The sequence below is a fragment of the Ailuropoda melanoleuca genome, chromosome 9 (assembly GCF_002007445.2).
Source record: "Ailuropoda melanoleuca isolate Jingjing chromosome 9, ASM200744v2, whole genome shotgun sequence".
Lineage (NCBI taxonomy): Eukaryota > Metazoa > Chordata > Mammalia > Carnivora > Ursidae > Ailuropoda > Ailuropoda melanoleuca.
In genome coordinates, this window is record NC_048226.1 from 16,857,712 (window position 1) to 16,876,143 (window position 18,432).

Here is an 18,432-nt window from a genome sequence, read left to right on the forward strand (position 1 = left end):
CTGGGACCCCACAGCCTACCACTCTCCAGTCCTGTCCCTAAGGGTAAGGCCCATTCAAAGAGCAGGTCAACTGCTTTATGCCTTTGCAAGTCGAGAATGTTTGTTTCCATTTCTCTAGCAGTGGTGACTGAAAACCAGGGCCAGGGGACCCATCCTAGGTTCCCAACACCCTACTCTGCAACAGTGAATCTCAGAGCTGGAAGGAAACTCAGGGCTCACTTGGTTCAACACATGAGGAGACCGAGGAGAGGGGAGGTGAGGTGACTGGCTTCTGGCCACCGGGCTAAGGTGTCGTGCAGGAGGTCCGATCGGCGCTTTCTGCAATAAATGATGATGCTCACGTGTTTACAATTTTCATGCAAACTCCATTTGATCGTTGAGGCTGGGCTGTCCTCTTCTCCTTCGACATTTGATTAGCCAGTCACTTGCCTCTCCAGCCTGCCTTCAGAGGAGAAGGCCCCTTAGGCTTTGCCCAGTAGATGATATCGGTAGGTTCCTAGACTATCCCTCATATAGGATGTAGGTTTGCATTTACTTTGATTCGGTGGAGGCCTCTGAAACTAGAGTTACAGGAGGGGGAAGAGCTGATGTTAGGAGAGTCCATGCCTCACACTTTTAAAAACGCATGACGTACCCCAGGCTTGTTTACACACACACGGTCCCAACTAGCTCATTCTGAACGAGTCACAAAAACCACTCACCTTGTATCAATTAGCTGAAGTGGGGTCTGAACACCACCCCAATTACCATTTCTCTCTAATGACCACTTAAATGCCTTCTCTGGCAGCTCTTCAACTACACTCTGAGGCTTTCCATGAACACAGGGCCCGGCAAGATAGAGCTGCAGGTACCCGGATGAATGGCAGAAACCTCTTGGAGGGACCAAATCAAGTTGAGGGTCTGAAGTCCCCCACCCGTGCAGTGTTAACCTGAAATTCAGCGGCTCTTCCTGGGGTATGGGAACGGGCAGAAGGTACAGCGAGGCATGGAGAGCTATCACAGTGTGGTCATCGGTAAACCTAACACCAAATTAATCCTGCGTGACAACTTTCCCTTGAAATAGTGATGTGTTAAGTCGGCTCTGCCTGTTTTACCAACTGCCCATCCATAAAACCTGCTCCACTTAAGCACCCCCAGACTTTCACCCTCCTAATCACCATCTCTGGCATCCAGTGACTTTTCCAAGAGTTTTTCCCCCAGCAAACAAGAAATATTTTTGAGCTAAAGAAGCATTCTTTTGAGAAAATTATACATTCTTGGAATTCCATTCATAAACAACTACAATGTCACGATCTTTTGAGCCTTGACTGCCTGTGAGCCTAAAAAAAGGGCCAGAGATGAGGCAGCAGGTGGGGAAGAAAGGGGCAGGAAACTCAAAGATCTCAGAAGATGACACCATGCCACCTGGACCATACCACCTAGCTGATGCTGCCTAGACCAGGCATGAAATTACAGGAATTAAAAGGTGTGTGAGCTGCACCCAGGTTCCTCTGTCTTTCCTTGTAGGTGGGAGAGAGGACAAGGTACATTTTCCATGACCTTGCTTAAAACCCGTTCCAAAGCTTCTTTGACACAGTTACTCGAAACCCTTTAAAGGAAGGACCTATGCATTATAAAATAATCCAATCATTTCAAGTTCACTGTGGGAGAGAACAAAAAAATATATCCCTACATCCTATCTGAGGGATAGTTTAGGAACCTACTAATATCATCTACTTGGCAAAGCCTAAGGGGCCATTCAGAGGTTAAGAAATCAGAACGGAAACATCATACTAGGTTACAACTCCAGGAACAAAGCTCATCTCTTCTGGACCTAGGGATCTGCCTAGTTTCCATTTGTCTCCATATTACCACTAACACTTTCTGTGGGAGCTGGGGGTGGGGGGGGTTCCTAACTCGAACACTACAGCTCCCCAGGAAATGTTTCTAATAAGATCAGGCTTCATCTTGCCTTTTTTTGTATCGTAGGCTATTTGCTCCCCAATCTTCCTTTATTGTTTTCCCATTCCTTTTTGCTACTAAGCCCAACTCCCTGGTCTCGGCAGCTGCTAAAAACCATCCAGGCACTTTGCATCTATCCGGAAATCCAGAATGGCAGCCTCGGTTCATAGATCTGCGGCCAAGGACAAATGTACGGGATCGCAGCTCTCCGGGGGTCCCTGGGCACAATGGGCTCGGGCCCAGGGGCTTCAGAGTTCGTCCTGCATGCAGGACGGTGGGGTCTGCCTGCATGGGCTCACACGCTCCACCCTAGTCCCCTCATTAGAACTTGCAAAAACAACAGCAGAGGCAGCTACACGCTGGGTCTGTCTGCACAGCCTTTGTACACAAGACTACGAGTATCAGGCAACACAGAGTCCCCAAACACGCCGCCTCTGTTCCCATCCCACGTGGATTCCATGAAAAATGGCACGAAGAAAGGAGAGAGGACCGGGTGGTGGTTTGTGACCAAGGCAAAGAAACAAAAAGTGACTTCTGTCCAATAATGAGATGAAACAGAAGCTGGGCTTCCGGGAGAGGGCCTGACATTCCTGCACAGCATTTTCCCACCCACCTGATCCCCTCAAACGGAAGGAAGATCTAAGGCAGGACACAGAGAACCAGTGTTTGTTTCCTGCACTGGGGGCGAGAGCAGGGAAACGAAACAAAACAAAGCAGCCAAAACAGGGGAAGAGGCTGGGAGGCTGGGTGGGGGCATAAAGTGGTATGCACCCGCAAGTGTACACACACACACACACACTCCCTCCACTAGCATTACCCAAAGCAGAGAACAAACAGGCACATGCCCCAGCCTGGAGCAGATGGTTGGCTACCTTTACTATGTGAGACCGGCAGTTGTCACAAATAAAAATGTACATCCTTGTTATCTTTACCAAAAACTGCGCCCACTGTATAACCACTTTACTGCTCTCTGCAAAAAACACATTTAAAAAAAAAAAGATAGGGGCGCCTGGGTGGCACAGCGGTTAAGCGTCTGCCTTCGGCTCAGGGCGTGATCCCGGCGTTATGGGATCGAGCCCCACGTCAGGCTCCTCTGCTGTGAGCCTGCTTCTTCCTCTCCCGCTCCCCCTTTTTGTGTTCCCTCTCTTGCTGGGTGTCTCTGTCTCTGTCAAATAAATAAATAAAATCTTTAAAAAAAAAAAAAAGATAATATTTAATGTTAGTATCAAACAAGAATCTGATTGTGGATATTTCTTAAACTCTTCCCAACACCAAGCTTGCAAGCAGAATCAATTCGTCGGGTTTGATAACCAAATAAATAGAGTTTACATGTAACTGTAGAGGCCCCACTGGCACCCTGATATAGACATATGTACCTCACTGAATGTTCTTTAAAGATATGGCTTATCTGGACAGACACAAGAATTTGAACAATTTGGATTAAATTAGCAAGAACCACTCCTACACTATGCCATGCTATTTATGATAATTGAATTTTTGCAATTTAGAGAAAGCAATAGAGAAAGACCATTTAAGATATGGCAGTAAACATACATGGTCAATCAGTTTAATGCTCAGAATTCTAGACGGTCTCCAAAAGCAGCTCTAAAATAGTTTAATTTTTTTTTTAAGATTTTATTTATTTATTCGACAGAGATAGAGACAGCCAGCAAGAGAGGGAACACAAGCAGGGGGAGTGGGAGAGGAAGAAGCAGGCTCCTAGCAGAGGAGCCTGATGTGGGGCTCGATCCCATAACGCCAGGATCACGCCCTGAGCCGAAGGCAGACGCTTAACCACTGTGCCACCCAGGTGCCCCTAAAATAGTTTAATTTTTAAAAGACTAGCAATGGCTGTCATCTCCCCAAAACCTACTATGTGCTAGGCAGTCTGTCTGGGGCCTTACAAGTTCTGTCCCTGTCCATCCTTGTTTCACAGATGGAAGATGAGGCCTGGAGGACCCATTCCAGCACCTGGGAACACATGGGGCTGATGAATGGAATCCTCTCGGTTCTTAAACCTTTGCCATAGGATTCCACTTGTCCATATGGGAACATGTAGTGTGTGTGTGTGTGTGTGTATATATATATATATATGTGTGTGTGTGTAAAAGAGGGGTGCCTGGGTGGCTCACTCGCTTAAGCTTCTGCCTTCGGCTCAGGTCATGATCCCGGGGTCCTGGGATCGAGTCCCACATCGGGCTCCCTGCTCAACGGGGAGTCTGCTTCTTCCTCTGCCTGCCACTCCCCCCTGCTTGTTTGTTCTCTCTCTCTCTCTCCCCCCCCCCGACAAATAAATAAATAAAGATCTTTTTTAAAAATAAAAAAATAATGAAATACATCCCTTTTGTACAAAATTACATTTTCTTGCAAATATCAATGTTAATATGCCACCATGGTCCACAGGGGAAAAATCACAGGTGCAGGGCCACCTAAACGTGCCTGAAGACAAGTCACACAGAGGGTGGCAGGCATGTGACGGTAGCTGCGGTCTCCACGGAATCCACACTATTGTCAAGGATGGATACCCTGGGAATCTCAGGGGTGCGGCCCTACCTAGCCAGCCCCGTGACATCCTAAGAACTGCAGAACAGCGGCAAAGCGGATACTGCAGGAACACACTCTTCCCTGGAGGGCCATGCTTCCTGCCTGTGACTCCCCCTTTGCCACTGGCCCCAGAAACCCTCATCAGTCCCTGGCCTGAGATGACAACCACGTCCACCAAGCTCTGGGACCTGCGAGGCTCCCATGCCTGCTCCCACAGTGCAGTTCATACGGTTACGGGGCTCTGCGGGGAGCTACATTTCCAAAGACTGAGAAGACAGGCCAGATACAGAATAGAATCCAGAATGGTCTAGATTTTGGATTTTGACCAGGGGCTCCTTCTTCCACACAAAAGACTTCTAAATTGCTTCAACCCAGATTCCCAAGTTATGCACGGTGATAAACAGCTACCTGCTCTGTTTAATATCCTGTGTGTCACAGTCAGAAAGATCGCATCTCCTGCTACCAGCATTCCTGGAACACCGTGGCTGTCTTTCGTTTGCTCCCGGTCAGGGGAACATTCCGTTGTAGGGTGGTGCTTGGAGACCCTGCTTCCTACAGCCTGAGTCCCAGGAGTCACACTGTAGACTAGAAGAAGGTTATGTTTCCAATTCATGGCTTCCTGCTTCACCACAAGCCAAACCTAACTTTCAAACCACCCTGTGCACCCGACTTGAGCAATGCAATCTAGGACAAGGTTAGCCACGGGCCCACACGATCCACGTCATTCCCACTCTCATCAAGAATGTCACACTGGCATACACACAAGAAAAGCAAGATAGAAATATTAATGTAACAAAAGAGGCGTTTTAGGAGTAGGAAGAAATCAGGACAATCTTAAAAGTAGGTTCAACTGGTGAGAGCTGAAGGGACTCCAGATACTTCCAAATACCTAGAATTGCAAAAATTACCCTAGGAGAGTTATTCTGAAAGCCTCCTAACTCTTGAAGATGAGATCCTTATTAAAAAAACAAACGTCTGAAGGGAGCCCAGGAGAGTGACACCTTAATTAGGAGACAATGAGCCAAAAGCAAAGCCGTGCAGGAACCAGGCACAAGAACTAAGAGATCGGGATGGGCTAAGAGGGGTTCCAGAGAGCCGTGGACACAAACGGATTCACCATCTTGGTAACAAGGGTCGACAGTCAGGGAGAACAGAATGCGATCTCCATGCTTGACTATAAAAGGCATAGAAATGAGGCCCAGGGGCATGTGACCCCCTTCTAAATAAAGATCACCCCCACACTGGGAGCAGCTGACCAGAGCAGGGGCCTTCCAAGGGAATAGAGACAAGCTTCTACCGACAACACGTCAGAGCCCGCTTGACGGACCGCCTTCTCGTCCACGATCCACAGGCCTGTCTCCGCTCCAGCTGGAAATGCGGGTCCTTCTCCCTCATCCACCTGGGGCAGTCTGGAGGGCCATAGCATGCAAGCACCTGGCGACCAACCACACAGCATTTCACAGAAAGAAATACCCCTCACGGGAAGCTTAACACTTGAAGGGGGAGGAGGAATTAAGAAGAAATAATGCACAACACATGTATGAGGTCTCAGGGCAGAGACACTGTGCCCCTCACCTCACCCCAATCCAACAAGTGATTTACAAACACTTACACAAGCCCCCCACTTGTACCTGGCAGGCCAGGTGTACCCATCTATAAGAAAATGAGGAAGAAATCTGTAAGAAAATGAAGAAGGGGAACCATTCCACTCCACACACCAATACTGCCCTGTGAGAAATATCTGATAAACAGGAACATGAGAACCTGTAAAGGGGAAAAAAATGTAGAACTGTGTTTTTATGCTACCTGCCTTCGTTGGAAGTCCCCGATCTCATCAGTGAGATGGCCGTGAAATGTTTTCCTTTTGTCAATAAAGGGAGCCACTTACTGCCTTCTCACGCCAAGGCTCCAATCTGCTATTTTCCTGGTTTCTCATTCGGAAGGTGGTGGGAAATGCAACAGACTCCGGGACCGCTGTTCCCAGTCAATGCCCTTTTAATTGAAATAAGGCTGCACCACCAGCAAAGCCAGTTTCCAGCACAGCCAGGCTTGCCACCTTCACGAATTTCCTGGCAAAGACCAGGCCTTCCCACGGGCAATGCAGTGATTTGAGTAGACCACAAGCTGTTGGTCCTGTTGGGTTAAGAAGTACTAGGAGACAGTAAGTTTAGTAGTAAGTTTTAGATTTCTTTCTTTCTGTCTTTCTTTCTTTTTTTTTTCTTTTTTTTTTTTGGTGGGGGGGATGTCTACATCTTCAATCAAGTACCAGAAAGTCCCAATGGCAAACAAATACCAGACACCACTTAGGTAATTCACTGGGCAGGAAGAGAACCACAAGTCCCACGAGAGGACCCACCCCTGTTCCTTCCCTGGAGAGGTCAGCCTTCAGCATACAGCTGCCTTACAAAGTAATGAACAGTAGTACCACAGGCCACGCCTCAACTTTTAAGATGATTCCCATACTTCTTTCCATCATCGCTGGCCTTGACTCGTTCTGACAAGGGCAGGAGAGAAAGGAGCTACTACCATCCACGGTTGACCCTCCCTGCCAGGGAAGAGCTGGAGACAGTTTTGGTGACAGCACTCCCGGGTAGCAAGGACCAACCGGAAAAATGACACAAGAAACATCCGCATTTCACAATCCTTGAATCTTCTGGCTTGCCGAGGGCTGTCATTACACACTGATCTCTGCTCAAGGGGGGGAAAATAGATCTTCCTGACCATAAATCTTTCACAAAGCAGGTGCCGCACTCGCCCCTGAGGTGACAGCCATGCTCTCCAAGACTTGGAGGACATGCCCAGAACTGACTGTGCGATGTGAAAGGGGCCGCTGCCAGGTTTCTCTGTGGCAAGAACGGCCCACCACGTCTGCAGAGTCCCAAAGTCCTCCACCAACAGGCACGGAATCTGCCCGTGGGGGCAGCCAGCTGGTCAGCGCAGAATCGCACCATCATGGGCCAAGGATACTGCAGGCAGAAGGCTGGGAGGTGGCTTGTCCAGGGCCTGGCCCAGTGTCATGAGAGCTCACAGGCTCCTACTACAGGATTTCAGGTAGGGGGGCACCTATCGGTCAGAGTGTAGGTTAGGGAGTTCACTGGGCTCAGCCACAGGTGCAGGGAGGCTGGAGAGAGGCCATGTCACTGAAAGGGCAGAGGGGACAGCAGATTCAAGAAACATTTGGGATGGAAGGGGCTTGTCATTCAATTGCAGGAGGAAGCATCCAGAGGACACCCAAGTTTCTGACATGAGAGCAGGGGGCACAAGAATGCTGCCCACGCAGGGGGGTGGGCGGGGGATACAAGAAAAACAACAGGTCGAAGTGAGGAGACAGAGAAGCCCAGCAGACACCGACACGCCCACAGGTGTCTGGACGGGAATGGATTTGTGGGTCTGGGGCTCACAAAGAGGTCTAGGCTGGAGATGATATCTGCAGACCAGGTGCAGACAGAAGGGTGTTGAAGCACCAGATGGGACATCCTGGGGGAACAAGGACAGGGGAAAGGGGCCTAGGATGGAAGCCTGGAGACTACCAGGTATCAAAGACCAAACCAAGGAAAAGGGGCCAGCAAAGAAACAGCTGTAGAGACAGGAGAGAAGCACTATCAGAAGGTAGGGGAGAAGGACTCACGAGCACCGAATGTCAGGGGCACCAGTTACATTTTTATTGAAAGGAAAATGCCGTACAAAACTTTTTTAAGGGTAAGTCACTTTTTAGGAGTAACTCAAGGCTCAATAAAACCACCCGTCTAGGGGCGCCTGGGTGGCTCAGTCGGTGAAGCGTCTGCCTTTGGCTCGGGTCATGATTCTGGGGTCCTGGGATAGAGCCCTGCGTCGGGGTCCTTCCTCGGGAGGGAGTCTGCTTCCCACTCTCCCTCTGCCCCTCCACCCTGCTCATGCTATCTCAAATAAATTTAAAAAAATCTAAATAAATAAATGAAACCACCCCTCCAAATCATAAGACAACAGAGAAATACAGAAGTGTGCAGGGAACCCATAAAGTCGTTCTTTCCTTAGTGGGGCTGTCTATGAAGCTGTCTGCCACCACACAGTCATGATAGGAAAGAAGGAGTTTAAGGGAGAGCGTCAAGTAAAAACTGCATATCGGCACTCCATAATTGAGTGTTTCTCCGTTATGTCAAAAATTTCACACACATCCTTGATTTGACGTATCTGTCCAGATGCTCTCGCTCCTTCCGCAGGCAGCCCTGTGAAGAGCAACTGAATGGGATTCTTCCACACTTTGTGGTTTTAAATGGCCCCCTTAATGCTTATGTTGACTTCCAGGTAGACATTCTGTCCAGACTCAATGCCCTTCACCTGGCTCCTCAAATGGTTCACCCGAGTCCTGCTGGAGAGGGGTAGGAATATCACAGCACCACAGTGCTCAGCCGGAGATGCGATGGGGGGGAGAATGCATGGCCATAGGACAAGTACTCTAAAGGGAATGTGAGCCCGACCTATAATTTCAAATGCTCTAGAAGCCACATGAAAAGTAAAAAGAAAACAGGTGAAATTAATCTAATGACATAGCTTACTTAACCTAGCCGGTCCAAGATATTATCATTTCAACACGGAGTCAATATACGAAATATTAAGGAGATACCTTACTTCTTCTCCCCTCATCCTATGTCTTTGAAATCCAGTGTATTTTACACTTAGAGCGAGTCTCAATTCGGACCAGACCGCGGTTCAAGCACGCAATAAGCCACGTGTGGCTAGTGGTTGCTATACCACACAGCACAGGACTAAAGGGACTCCGTGTAAAGGGAGAGTTCCAATTCAAATGGAATATCTCTAAGAAACCTGCCCATGCTGGAGTTTTCCTGAAACTCTGAGATGAAGGGAAGACAGTTTCCTTGAACGCTGTTTATAATTTTCAATAAATCCTCCCTTGTAAAATCGCAGAAAAATGTGAGCAGGGCTGAGACAACTGGTGGGGGAGAAGGCTGCAGGGTGTGGCCTTAGGGAAGCAGGTGTCCAGCCAACAGGCCTGTCAGCATCAGCCGTATCAGCACCAAGGCCCAGTTTCTAACCCCACTGTTTTTTCTGGTGTTTTTCCTCTTTTTTTTTTTTTTTTTTTGAGTAGTCCAAGAGCCCTATGAGAAAGGCAGGATCTCTCCCAGATGAAGAAACAGAGGGCCAGGCAATTTAAATTACTTGTTCATTCCTGGTCGCAGCTACCAGACCTGGGCTCAGAACCCAGGCCTCTTCCCTGCTCCCGGCTTCTTCAACAACCAGCTGGTCAGAAACAGCCAAAAATCCACAGTGAGGCCAAAGTAAATATCGTCTGAATCACTGAACACGTGCCCACCTAATGACTTTTTAAATAACACCTCCCTTTTGTACAGAGCTTATGAGTTTTCAAAGCAGTTTTGTGCACGTTTGCTTACCAGTAAGGAATAATACGGGACTGCCCTAAGGAACATTCTAAAGATGCCCAACTATGGCCCAGGAGGACTGGCTGGTCCAGGGTCACCCAGGCCACTTACACCGCATCCAACATCTTCCCACTATACACGATGTGTCCCCTGATGACGCCGTTTTCTTTTAAAATAAAATTTTAAAATGTCAAGATTACTTAAAAAGGTATTTTTGTTGTTTTCTCAAAACCAGCGGGTAACCTAATGATAGGGTACAGTTTTAATCAATCTGAAATGGGACGTTAGCACAGTACCTTCCTCCAAGCCAAGCCAACAGGGACTCTTCAAGAGGCCTGATGGTGTTCTCGGCCATCCAACATTCTGGTTACAGCCAAGGAGACCCCTTCCCTAATTTAATCAAATGTTCATGGACCCACTGGTGGAAAGAAACCATCCTTTTCCCAGCTTCCATCCTGGCTGGATGGATAACAGAAAGAACAGCTACCTGTGGGGTCTGGCCTTTGATTTGTTTATTTTATACACTTCATGGTTTAGGCAAGCCTACCAATTTGGGATTCCTTGGCTCTTCATGACTAGCTAGAATACATGAGCTCCTTGGGTCTTTAACTGGGCCAACCATTAAATAATAGCTATTTATAGCTACCACACTGACTTCTAAACCAGGGAGAGGAACCTTCCTGGCCAACATACCTAAACATTGCTGAAAGCAACACGGCAAAGGCCCAGACTTGCCTTCTAATACCACACAACCTGGGTCTCCAGGTAATTGATCACAATAATTCAAGAGTTTGGTTACACTCGAGAAAAATAAGCCTATTGCTGATAAATAAGCAGCTTCAAAATATCACCCCCGGGGCCCCCAAGGGCAGTGAACACATTTCAAAATTCGTTCACGAGGTGATTTCAGGAGATCTGCACAACTCTTTGGGGAAAAAAGAAGAAAAGGAAACAGAAGCCCAGGGTGTACAAGTGCACCCACTGCACAGCTACACGTACAAGCTGAAGCTGGGATTCCTGGAATCCGGCCCAGGGCTCTCCCACCTTGGCAAGGTGCTCCGTCATAAACCAGCACACCTGAGCATGACCATCACTGGGGACCAAGGATGGGGTGCAAGTCACCACTTGCACAGGAGGTGAACTGAATTTTGACTTTCCCTCTATTCAACCATATTCCAAGTAGACTTATACTAAGGAAGTCCCGCCGTACCAAAAAATGTCTTTTCCTGCAAAGGATGAACAAGCTGATACCTAAGCAGTCCCTGACTGCTGGGGCTTAGGCACCTCCAAAGCACACCAGGTCACCTTTCTCATCGAATCCAAAGCGCAAGGTCAGCGAGCTTCTGGCCCAGAGGGCTGATGGATTATTTCTAGGGTATGATTTGGATGCTCTTGATGGCAGCCATGCCACGGTCCTGCCTTCCCTGAGTTCCCGGATGCAGAAGGAAACCAACCAAGACCCCGCCCCGCGCCCAGCAGGCGGCCTCATCCTCAGTGCGACACAACCGCACCCTCCCAGCAGTACCCCCAGCGGAAGCTGCGCATTTGGGGGCAGGGAGGCAAGGGAGAGCAGGGAGGGAAAAGAGAAGCAGAGGGGAAGCCGCACCCGCATCGTCCTTACTTTTCTGGCAGCGGTTTGTAGTCCAGCAGCGGTAGTTGTACTCGTTGTTGATGGTCGTCTTCTCGCACAAGGGCTTCTCCTCCATCGTCCCCGGACACAGGTCCCCGCATTCCTTTGGGGGTTTGTTCCCCACGATGTAGTTATTGGACACCGCGTCCAGGATCAGGGACCAGTCCACCGTGGAGAGGTAACAGAGGTCGGCATTTTTCTCAATCCTGATGGCCCCCCGAGTAATGTTCCTCAGATTGTAAAGCCCAATATCCTTGAGATTGGTCATCTCGAAGATGACCAGGGCGTAATTGTAAAAGAGCTTCCAGCCGCGGATGACCGTGAGGTTCGGGAAGAGGTCCCCGAGGCTCTCGAGGCCGGCCACGCGGAACAGCAGCAGGTACTCGGTGATGACCGTGAGCTTGGGGAAGCGGTAGCTGCGGTAGTCCTCTGCCTTGGAGATGAGCAAGATGTGGAGGTAGCCCTCGATCACCGTGCAGTTCTCCAGACGCTTCAGCTGCTGATAGTCGTTGCGGATGTCGATGCCCGGCCCGCAGACTGAGGGGAGACAAGAGGGCAAGGGCGGGACATGTCTGAGTTAAAAGGAAATCATCTTTAGAACTATTCCCAACCCACAATATGGCCAGTTTTCAGGAAACCTATATGATTACGATTAAAGAAAGAAGACTCCATTCTTCGCCGCAGACTCACGTTAGGTACAGGCTGTCAGCCGTCGTTCGTGAAGTGTCTACACCGGGTCAGACTTGTGCAACACACTCAGTGACCATGGGAGATGCCATCCCCATCCTACTTATGTGCAAACCACAGCTTAGAGCCCAGGGTCACACCGGAGCATGGATGAGAGTCAAGGTTGCAGTCGAGGCTCCATAGCTGCCAGGCTGCACACTCCCCGTGCCTCCTGCACAACCCCAGGGCCCAAAGTCTGAACAAACAGCTCAGCAGCCAAGAAGCAACAACTTACTACTGCATCCAGCCTCAAGGACACCAAGCAATAAAGTCTATACTGCAGAACAGTCACCATGACCTACAAAGTAGGGATCCGAAGAAGCAAGTTCTCACGTTTCTTGCTACCATCTGACACGGGACAGGTGGCCTTATTTCTTCCCCAATACTGTATGAATATAGATACAAAGTCTAATTTAACAGAAAGACAAGAATGTGTGATTTCTATGAATAAGAGGTATTCCATCCCAACCTTAATAAAATATTTTATTAAGCATGAAGACAAGCTTCCTATGGAAAGGTTTGGTAACAGCAAAAAGACAGTAAAAATCACCAATATCCCAACATCCAAAGATAATCACTATTAACAGCGCCTATACCAGTGATCCTTTCTCTAGAAGTAATTTAAGTAAGGTAAAGGAAATCAGACAAGAATATCTTCCTTCACTTAATATGAACATTTTACCAAGTCAATAAATGTCCTTCTATGTTATCACTTTAAGGAGATAGTAATTCTAGGGTATGAATATGCACCATGAGTTCTTTTACTTATTATTTATTTTTTTATTTATTCATTTGAGAGAGACAGAGAGCACGAGCAGGGGGAAGAGCAGAGGGAGAGAGGGAGGGAGATCATCTTTAGCTGACTCTGCACTGAGCTCAGAGCCCAATGTGGGGCTTAATCCCACAACCCCGAGATCGACTTGAGCTAAAACCAAGAGTCAGGTGCTCAACCGAATGAGCCACTCAGGTGCCCCTAGTTTTTTGTTTTTTTTTTTAACCAATCCCCTATTGTTGGATATTTAGTTTATCTCCAGTTTTTCACATCATAAACAACATGCCAGTAAACATTCTCGGCAAATATCCAAGACTATTTTCTTGGGATAAATCCCTAGAAGTAGAATTGCTGGACCAAGGCATCTACAGATTTGAAGGGCTTTTGATAAAACAGCCTCAATACTGGAAACTTTATTTTTAAAAATACTAGACACGTACACAGACACACATACACAAACCTTGGTTAATATCCTTTCTTACGATTTAATAATCCCAAGCCTTCCATTAAAGCTTCTCAGACAGAGTCAAGTTTTCTGATTGATGTAATTCATTAATTTTTGGAGCACACAACACATGTGACATTGTAAGAGATACAAAGTAGCTGTGACTGCCCTCTGAAGAGGCTTGTGGTGAAGGCCAGGAGCTAAGACCCATGACAAACAATTGTTGTAAGAGGGCAGAAGGTGGTCAGTGGTGTGCACAGTGAAAATCCACTCTAGATGTGACTGGAACTAAGCAAGACAGACAGACAGCAATCGAAGTAAGCCTTGGAGCTTCCTGCAGAGAGAAGGTCCTTTCTACTGCAGTGCCCAGGAAAGCCCTGGCTCCTCTAGGATGGGTGGGATTTAAAACTGCGTATTAAAGGGTGCCTGGTGGCTCAGTCAGTTAAGCATCTGCCTTCAGCTCAGGTCATGATCCCAGGGTCCTGGGATTGAGCCCCACATCAGGCTCCCTGCTCAATGTGGAGCCTGCTTCTCCCTCTGACCCTCCCCCCTCTCATGCTCTCTCACTCTCTTTCTCTCTAATAAATAAATAAAAATCATTAAAAAAATAAAACTGGGTATTAACATTCCAGAGGCCAGAAAAAAGGGAGAACAAGATAGACTCAAGGGACAGCAATGCTGATGGCCAGGGATGTAGAGAAGAGCAGAGGAAATGAGTTTGGTAGAGTCCAAGTCCAAGTCACAGGTGGGGATGGAAACTTTCATCTCAGGAATGAAGCCCCTCTCAAGACTCTTGAGTGAGACAGAAGTCCAAGGGAGGCCTTTTTTGGAGGAATATTCTAGCATATAAGACAGTATAAGAGAGAATCAAAGTGGAGCAGGTGAGAGAAAAGGGAAAAGAGGTTCAGCGGGGCTTAGAGCCATAGACAGGAACTAGACAGAGAACTGCAGGCACAGGAGGGGGTCCAGGGGACCCAAGGGCTGAGGAGTGGGCAAGGCTTGAGAACATAGAACCTGAAATGTCATTTGGTCTAATTCCCTTCTACTCCTGATGAGAAAATGAAGCCTCTACAACAGAGAAGAGAATGGGAAAAACCAGCACTCTGAGAACCTCTGAGAACTTTCCATGCCGGACAAAGGCTGTGAAGGAAGCCTTGTTTCATTTTGTTTCACCTCATGAGATGCTTTCAACAGTACCTCACACTACACAGTATCATCAGCACTTTGAAGGTGAAGAAGCAGATTTGGAGAAGTCAAGCCATCCTTCAGAGTAAAACTTGACACATAGTGTCCGTTAGCATCCTCACCAACTGGTTACCTCCAAACCACGCCACGAAGCTTCTGCCCCAATCATGATACCAAACCACTCTTTGCAAAGCCCCTGATGACATTATCAAAGCCAGTGACCATTCCCTGTCCTCATGTGACTTGACCCTTTCAGCCACTTGACATTGCCTCCTTCTCGAGGCCTCTCTGATCGCACACACCCACTCGCCTCTCTTCTCCTACTAAATGACCTCTAAATGTGGACCTCTGTCCTCTCACGTGGACAAGTGGCCTCCTGTGCCACCCATATGCTGGATGATGGTCAAATGCGTGTCACTGGCAGCCCCAGAGTTGCATATCCATCTGCCTATTCAACATCTCCATTTAGGTGTCTAATAATTCATCCCCTTCCCCCCACAAACCCACCTCCTGCACTCTCACAGCTTGGTCGGGGCACTCCCATTCTCTGAATTGCATGTGTCAAAAATCAATGAGTCATTTCTGATTTTTGTCTCCCCTTACACTGCACATACCCAGGCCTCTTGGGCCTCGTGCTAACTGCAGTGTCAGACAGAGACACACACTTTATGTTCCCACTTATACGTAGAGTTGAAAAAAGCCAAATGCATAGAAAGATGAGTTAGAACGGTAGTTGTCAGGGGCTGGGAGGTGGGGGAAATGGGAAGGTGTTGGTCAAAGGGTACAAACTCTTAGCTCGAAGATAAATAAGATCTAGGGATCTAAGGCACAGCGTGGTGACTAGAATTGACAATGTGGCACTCTTGGAAGTTGTTAGAGGAGTAGATCTTAAATGTTATCTCCACACACACACAAATTATACTGATGTAAGAGGATGGAGGTGTTAACTAACTTTATCGTGGGAATCATTCTGCAATGGATACCCGTATCTAATCATCACGAACTCACATACACCCTAAACTTACATCCATTAATGCTAATAATATCTCAGAGAAGCTGAAAAAAAGAGCCCTCTTGGCTCCAGCTCCCAAGCCTGTGGGAAGCTGGGGTGTTCTGCCCACCATGACGCCCCAATTCTTCAGGTCACTGTTCCTTGACTGACCATCCCCTTCCCTCCCAGTGCATGCTGCCCTCCTCTGGCCCTCTTCTCACCTCGGGGTCTCTCCCTCTGATCTCTCCCCCTGCAGTGTTGGCTTCAGGAGGAGGGGGAATTATTGTCCATCTCAGCCACGTGATGCCCCCAGTGCCTGAAGCATGACTTAGTGCCTGGTGCGCGCACCGTTAATTCCCGTGTGGGATGAACGGACTGCATCACACCTGGCTGTCGCCACTGCTCTAACCCCGACCCTAAGCCGGAGCCACAGTCATCTCCGGCCTCTGCTACAGTAACACCTTCCCCATGGTCCAGCCCCTGTCCTCCAGTCCGTCCCTGACCCAGCACCACTCCACAGGGGCTCATCTCTGTCGTTTTCTACCTCATCAGCCAGTATGTTCTTGCTCAGCATACTGCGGCCACCAAGCTCCTTCCCTCCTTATCCCCTGCTGTCTGGGGTGCTCCCCCGGTCACATGGATGCCCCCCATTCTCATCCTGTGGCTCGCCATTCTCATGTCACCTCATCGGAGCTTTGAGAGTCCCCCTGAACTGCCTCCCCCACCCCCATTTCCCTATTTTACCATTTTCATAGCACTTTTCATGCGTGAAAAGTGTCGGGACCTGAAAGGACGTATTAGTTGAGTGATCACTGTCTATTACCCTCACTGAAATGAGAGGCTCTGTGTTGTGTGTTTTCTGCATGTCTCCCATGCCAAACCTCCAGGCATACAGCGGCTTCGGTAAGGACGTGCTGCCTGACCAGGGCCAAGGCGAGCCTCAGGGGGAGCAGAGAGAGCAAAGCATCTATCAGCTATTTGCCACCAGACTACTCTCAAAACCAAGAAATAGCACCCAGTGATAGCTTCAGGTCAGTGACTCATTATGGAAGGCTTTTTTGCTTTTGTACTATTCATGTTTTCCTATGCCCAGCCTAAAGCTTTGTATTCCTTCTGTGTCATCGTAAATTAAGTGTAATAGTTTGCTCTTAAATGATAAACAGAAGTTTTAATAAAGCAGTACTTGGATGCAATCTATTATTATTGCATCCAATGTGTGTCTGATCACACTGGAAGGTGGTAGGTAACAATGTGTTTGCTATCCTTTCCCACAGACCAGAAAATTCAGTACCCAGTGAAAGAGCATGAAGACTCATAACCAAAGTTTGCCAAACTTTTATATTGCAATCCAAACAGACACTAGGAAAGAATCGGCTTCCCTCTGCCTCCCGCTTCCCAGTCTGTGTAGACCACTCAGTTAACAAGCCACGCGACGGAGCTGGAATGGATGGATTCTCCACGTGGAAGAACGGCCAACACCCTGGACACTTTCCTCCCATTTATAGAAGAAAAGAGGAAAAAAAAAAAGTGGGAAGAAACTAACCACTTATTCCTGAAGAGAAGACAAGCCCAAGCCACAATGTGTGAGGCAGGACCCGGCCACCAGTGGCTTTGGATTCTGTTAGTGATACTGGCGGCCTTGGGGCATTTTGTGATAGGAACCGAAAAAGGAAAACCCAGCTGGACCAGGAATGATAACACAGTGTTCAAAAGGCACAAGCCACAAACAGGAAAGAGAATACAACATGCTTCATTGGTGCCATGAAATAATACAAGCATTGAGGGAGTAAATATTCCACAGGGCGCATGAAAGAGAGACACACCCTTGCTACTACTCACTGATGATTAAAAGGAAATTGCAAAACACTGTTTCTTCCTTTTCAAAGCAAGAGATACCCAAAAACTCGACTTTAGGAAAGGCACTGGAATGTGAGCTCTCAGGCTGGCCCTTAAAGAATCATCGAAGCTTATGGAAATGAAGGCAAACAGGAAGCAGAGGGAAAGAACGCAGTGGAAGGGAGGGACAGCGGGCCTGGGCAGCAGGCGGAAAGCCAGTGAGCAGCAAAAACAGAACCAAAACAGACAGAGGACTGCCAATGTGGGAGCAGAGGGCAACGGGAAGGGATGAGGGTCGGAGGGGCAGGGAGGCCTGGTAGCCAAGCCAGGCCCCCTTGGAGGCAGGCAGGTGAGGGCCTGGGAGGTAGAAACCACCTTCCCCAAAATAAGAATTTTAAATGAAGTCTTTCAGCTGAAAGACCACTGCTGCCAATAAATTCCTACATATTTTTAAGACATCCAAAGGTAGAATTTCTGCTCTAGGAACTTAAGTGAATGCAAACTATACATACTTGGGAAATAAATCCCTAAGATCTGCTAATACAAGAAGCATTAGTTAATAACAAGCATTTGCCTGAGAAAACCCCCAAAAGAAAACCCTAGCACACTGGGGGATTTTCTGGTAGAGAATAAGCTATGTATCTAAGGATGTGGAAGACGTGTAGAAGGAATTCAGTGACAGCTTTAGTATATGCTCTATGCTAAACACAGTCTTGCGTCCTGGAAAAAGAAAAATGGGATGTCTTAGGTCTGAGTCCTAAGTGCCATTTACAGACTCCTGCCCTCAAGAGGTCACATACCCTTCCTAAACCTGCAAAGTGGGCTGTTCACACGTACCCTAAGGAAGCTGTCCTAAAGATCAGAGAAGTGCTACGGCCAGCACTGAGCTTCAGACAATGTTACTACGTAAATTAAACATTCATAAAAAAAACATTCATCCATTTCGTTGCCCCAAACTAAATATTTTGTTGATACAACAAAGAG

At 47.9% G+C, this 18,432-nt stretch overlaps 1 protein-coding gene across 1 annotated transcript in view; it reads right to left on the bottom strand.

Moving 5' to 3' along the window:
• IGF1R (insulin like growth factor 1 receptor) overlaps positions 1-18,432 on the bottom strand; it is a 293,895-nt gene that overhangs the window by 230,461 nt on the left and 45,002 nt on the right. The window contains exon 2 of the mRNA XM_034667925.1: positions 11,485-12,030. Within this exon, the coding sequence (XP_034523816.1) occupies positions 11,485-12,030 (546 nt within the window). The remainder of the gene's footprint in view (positions 1-11,484; positions 12,031-18,432) is intronic.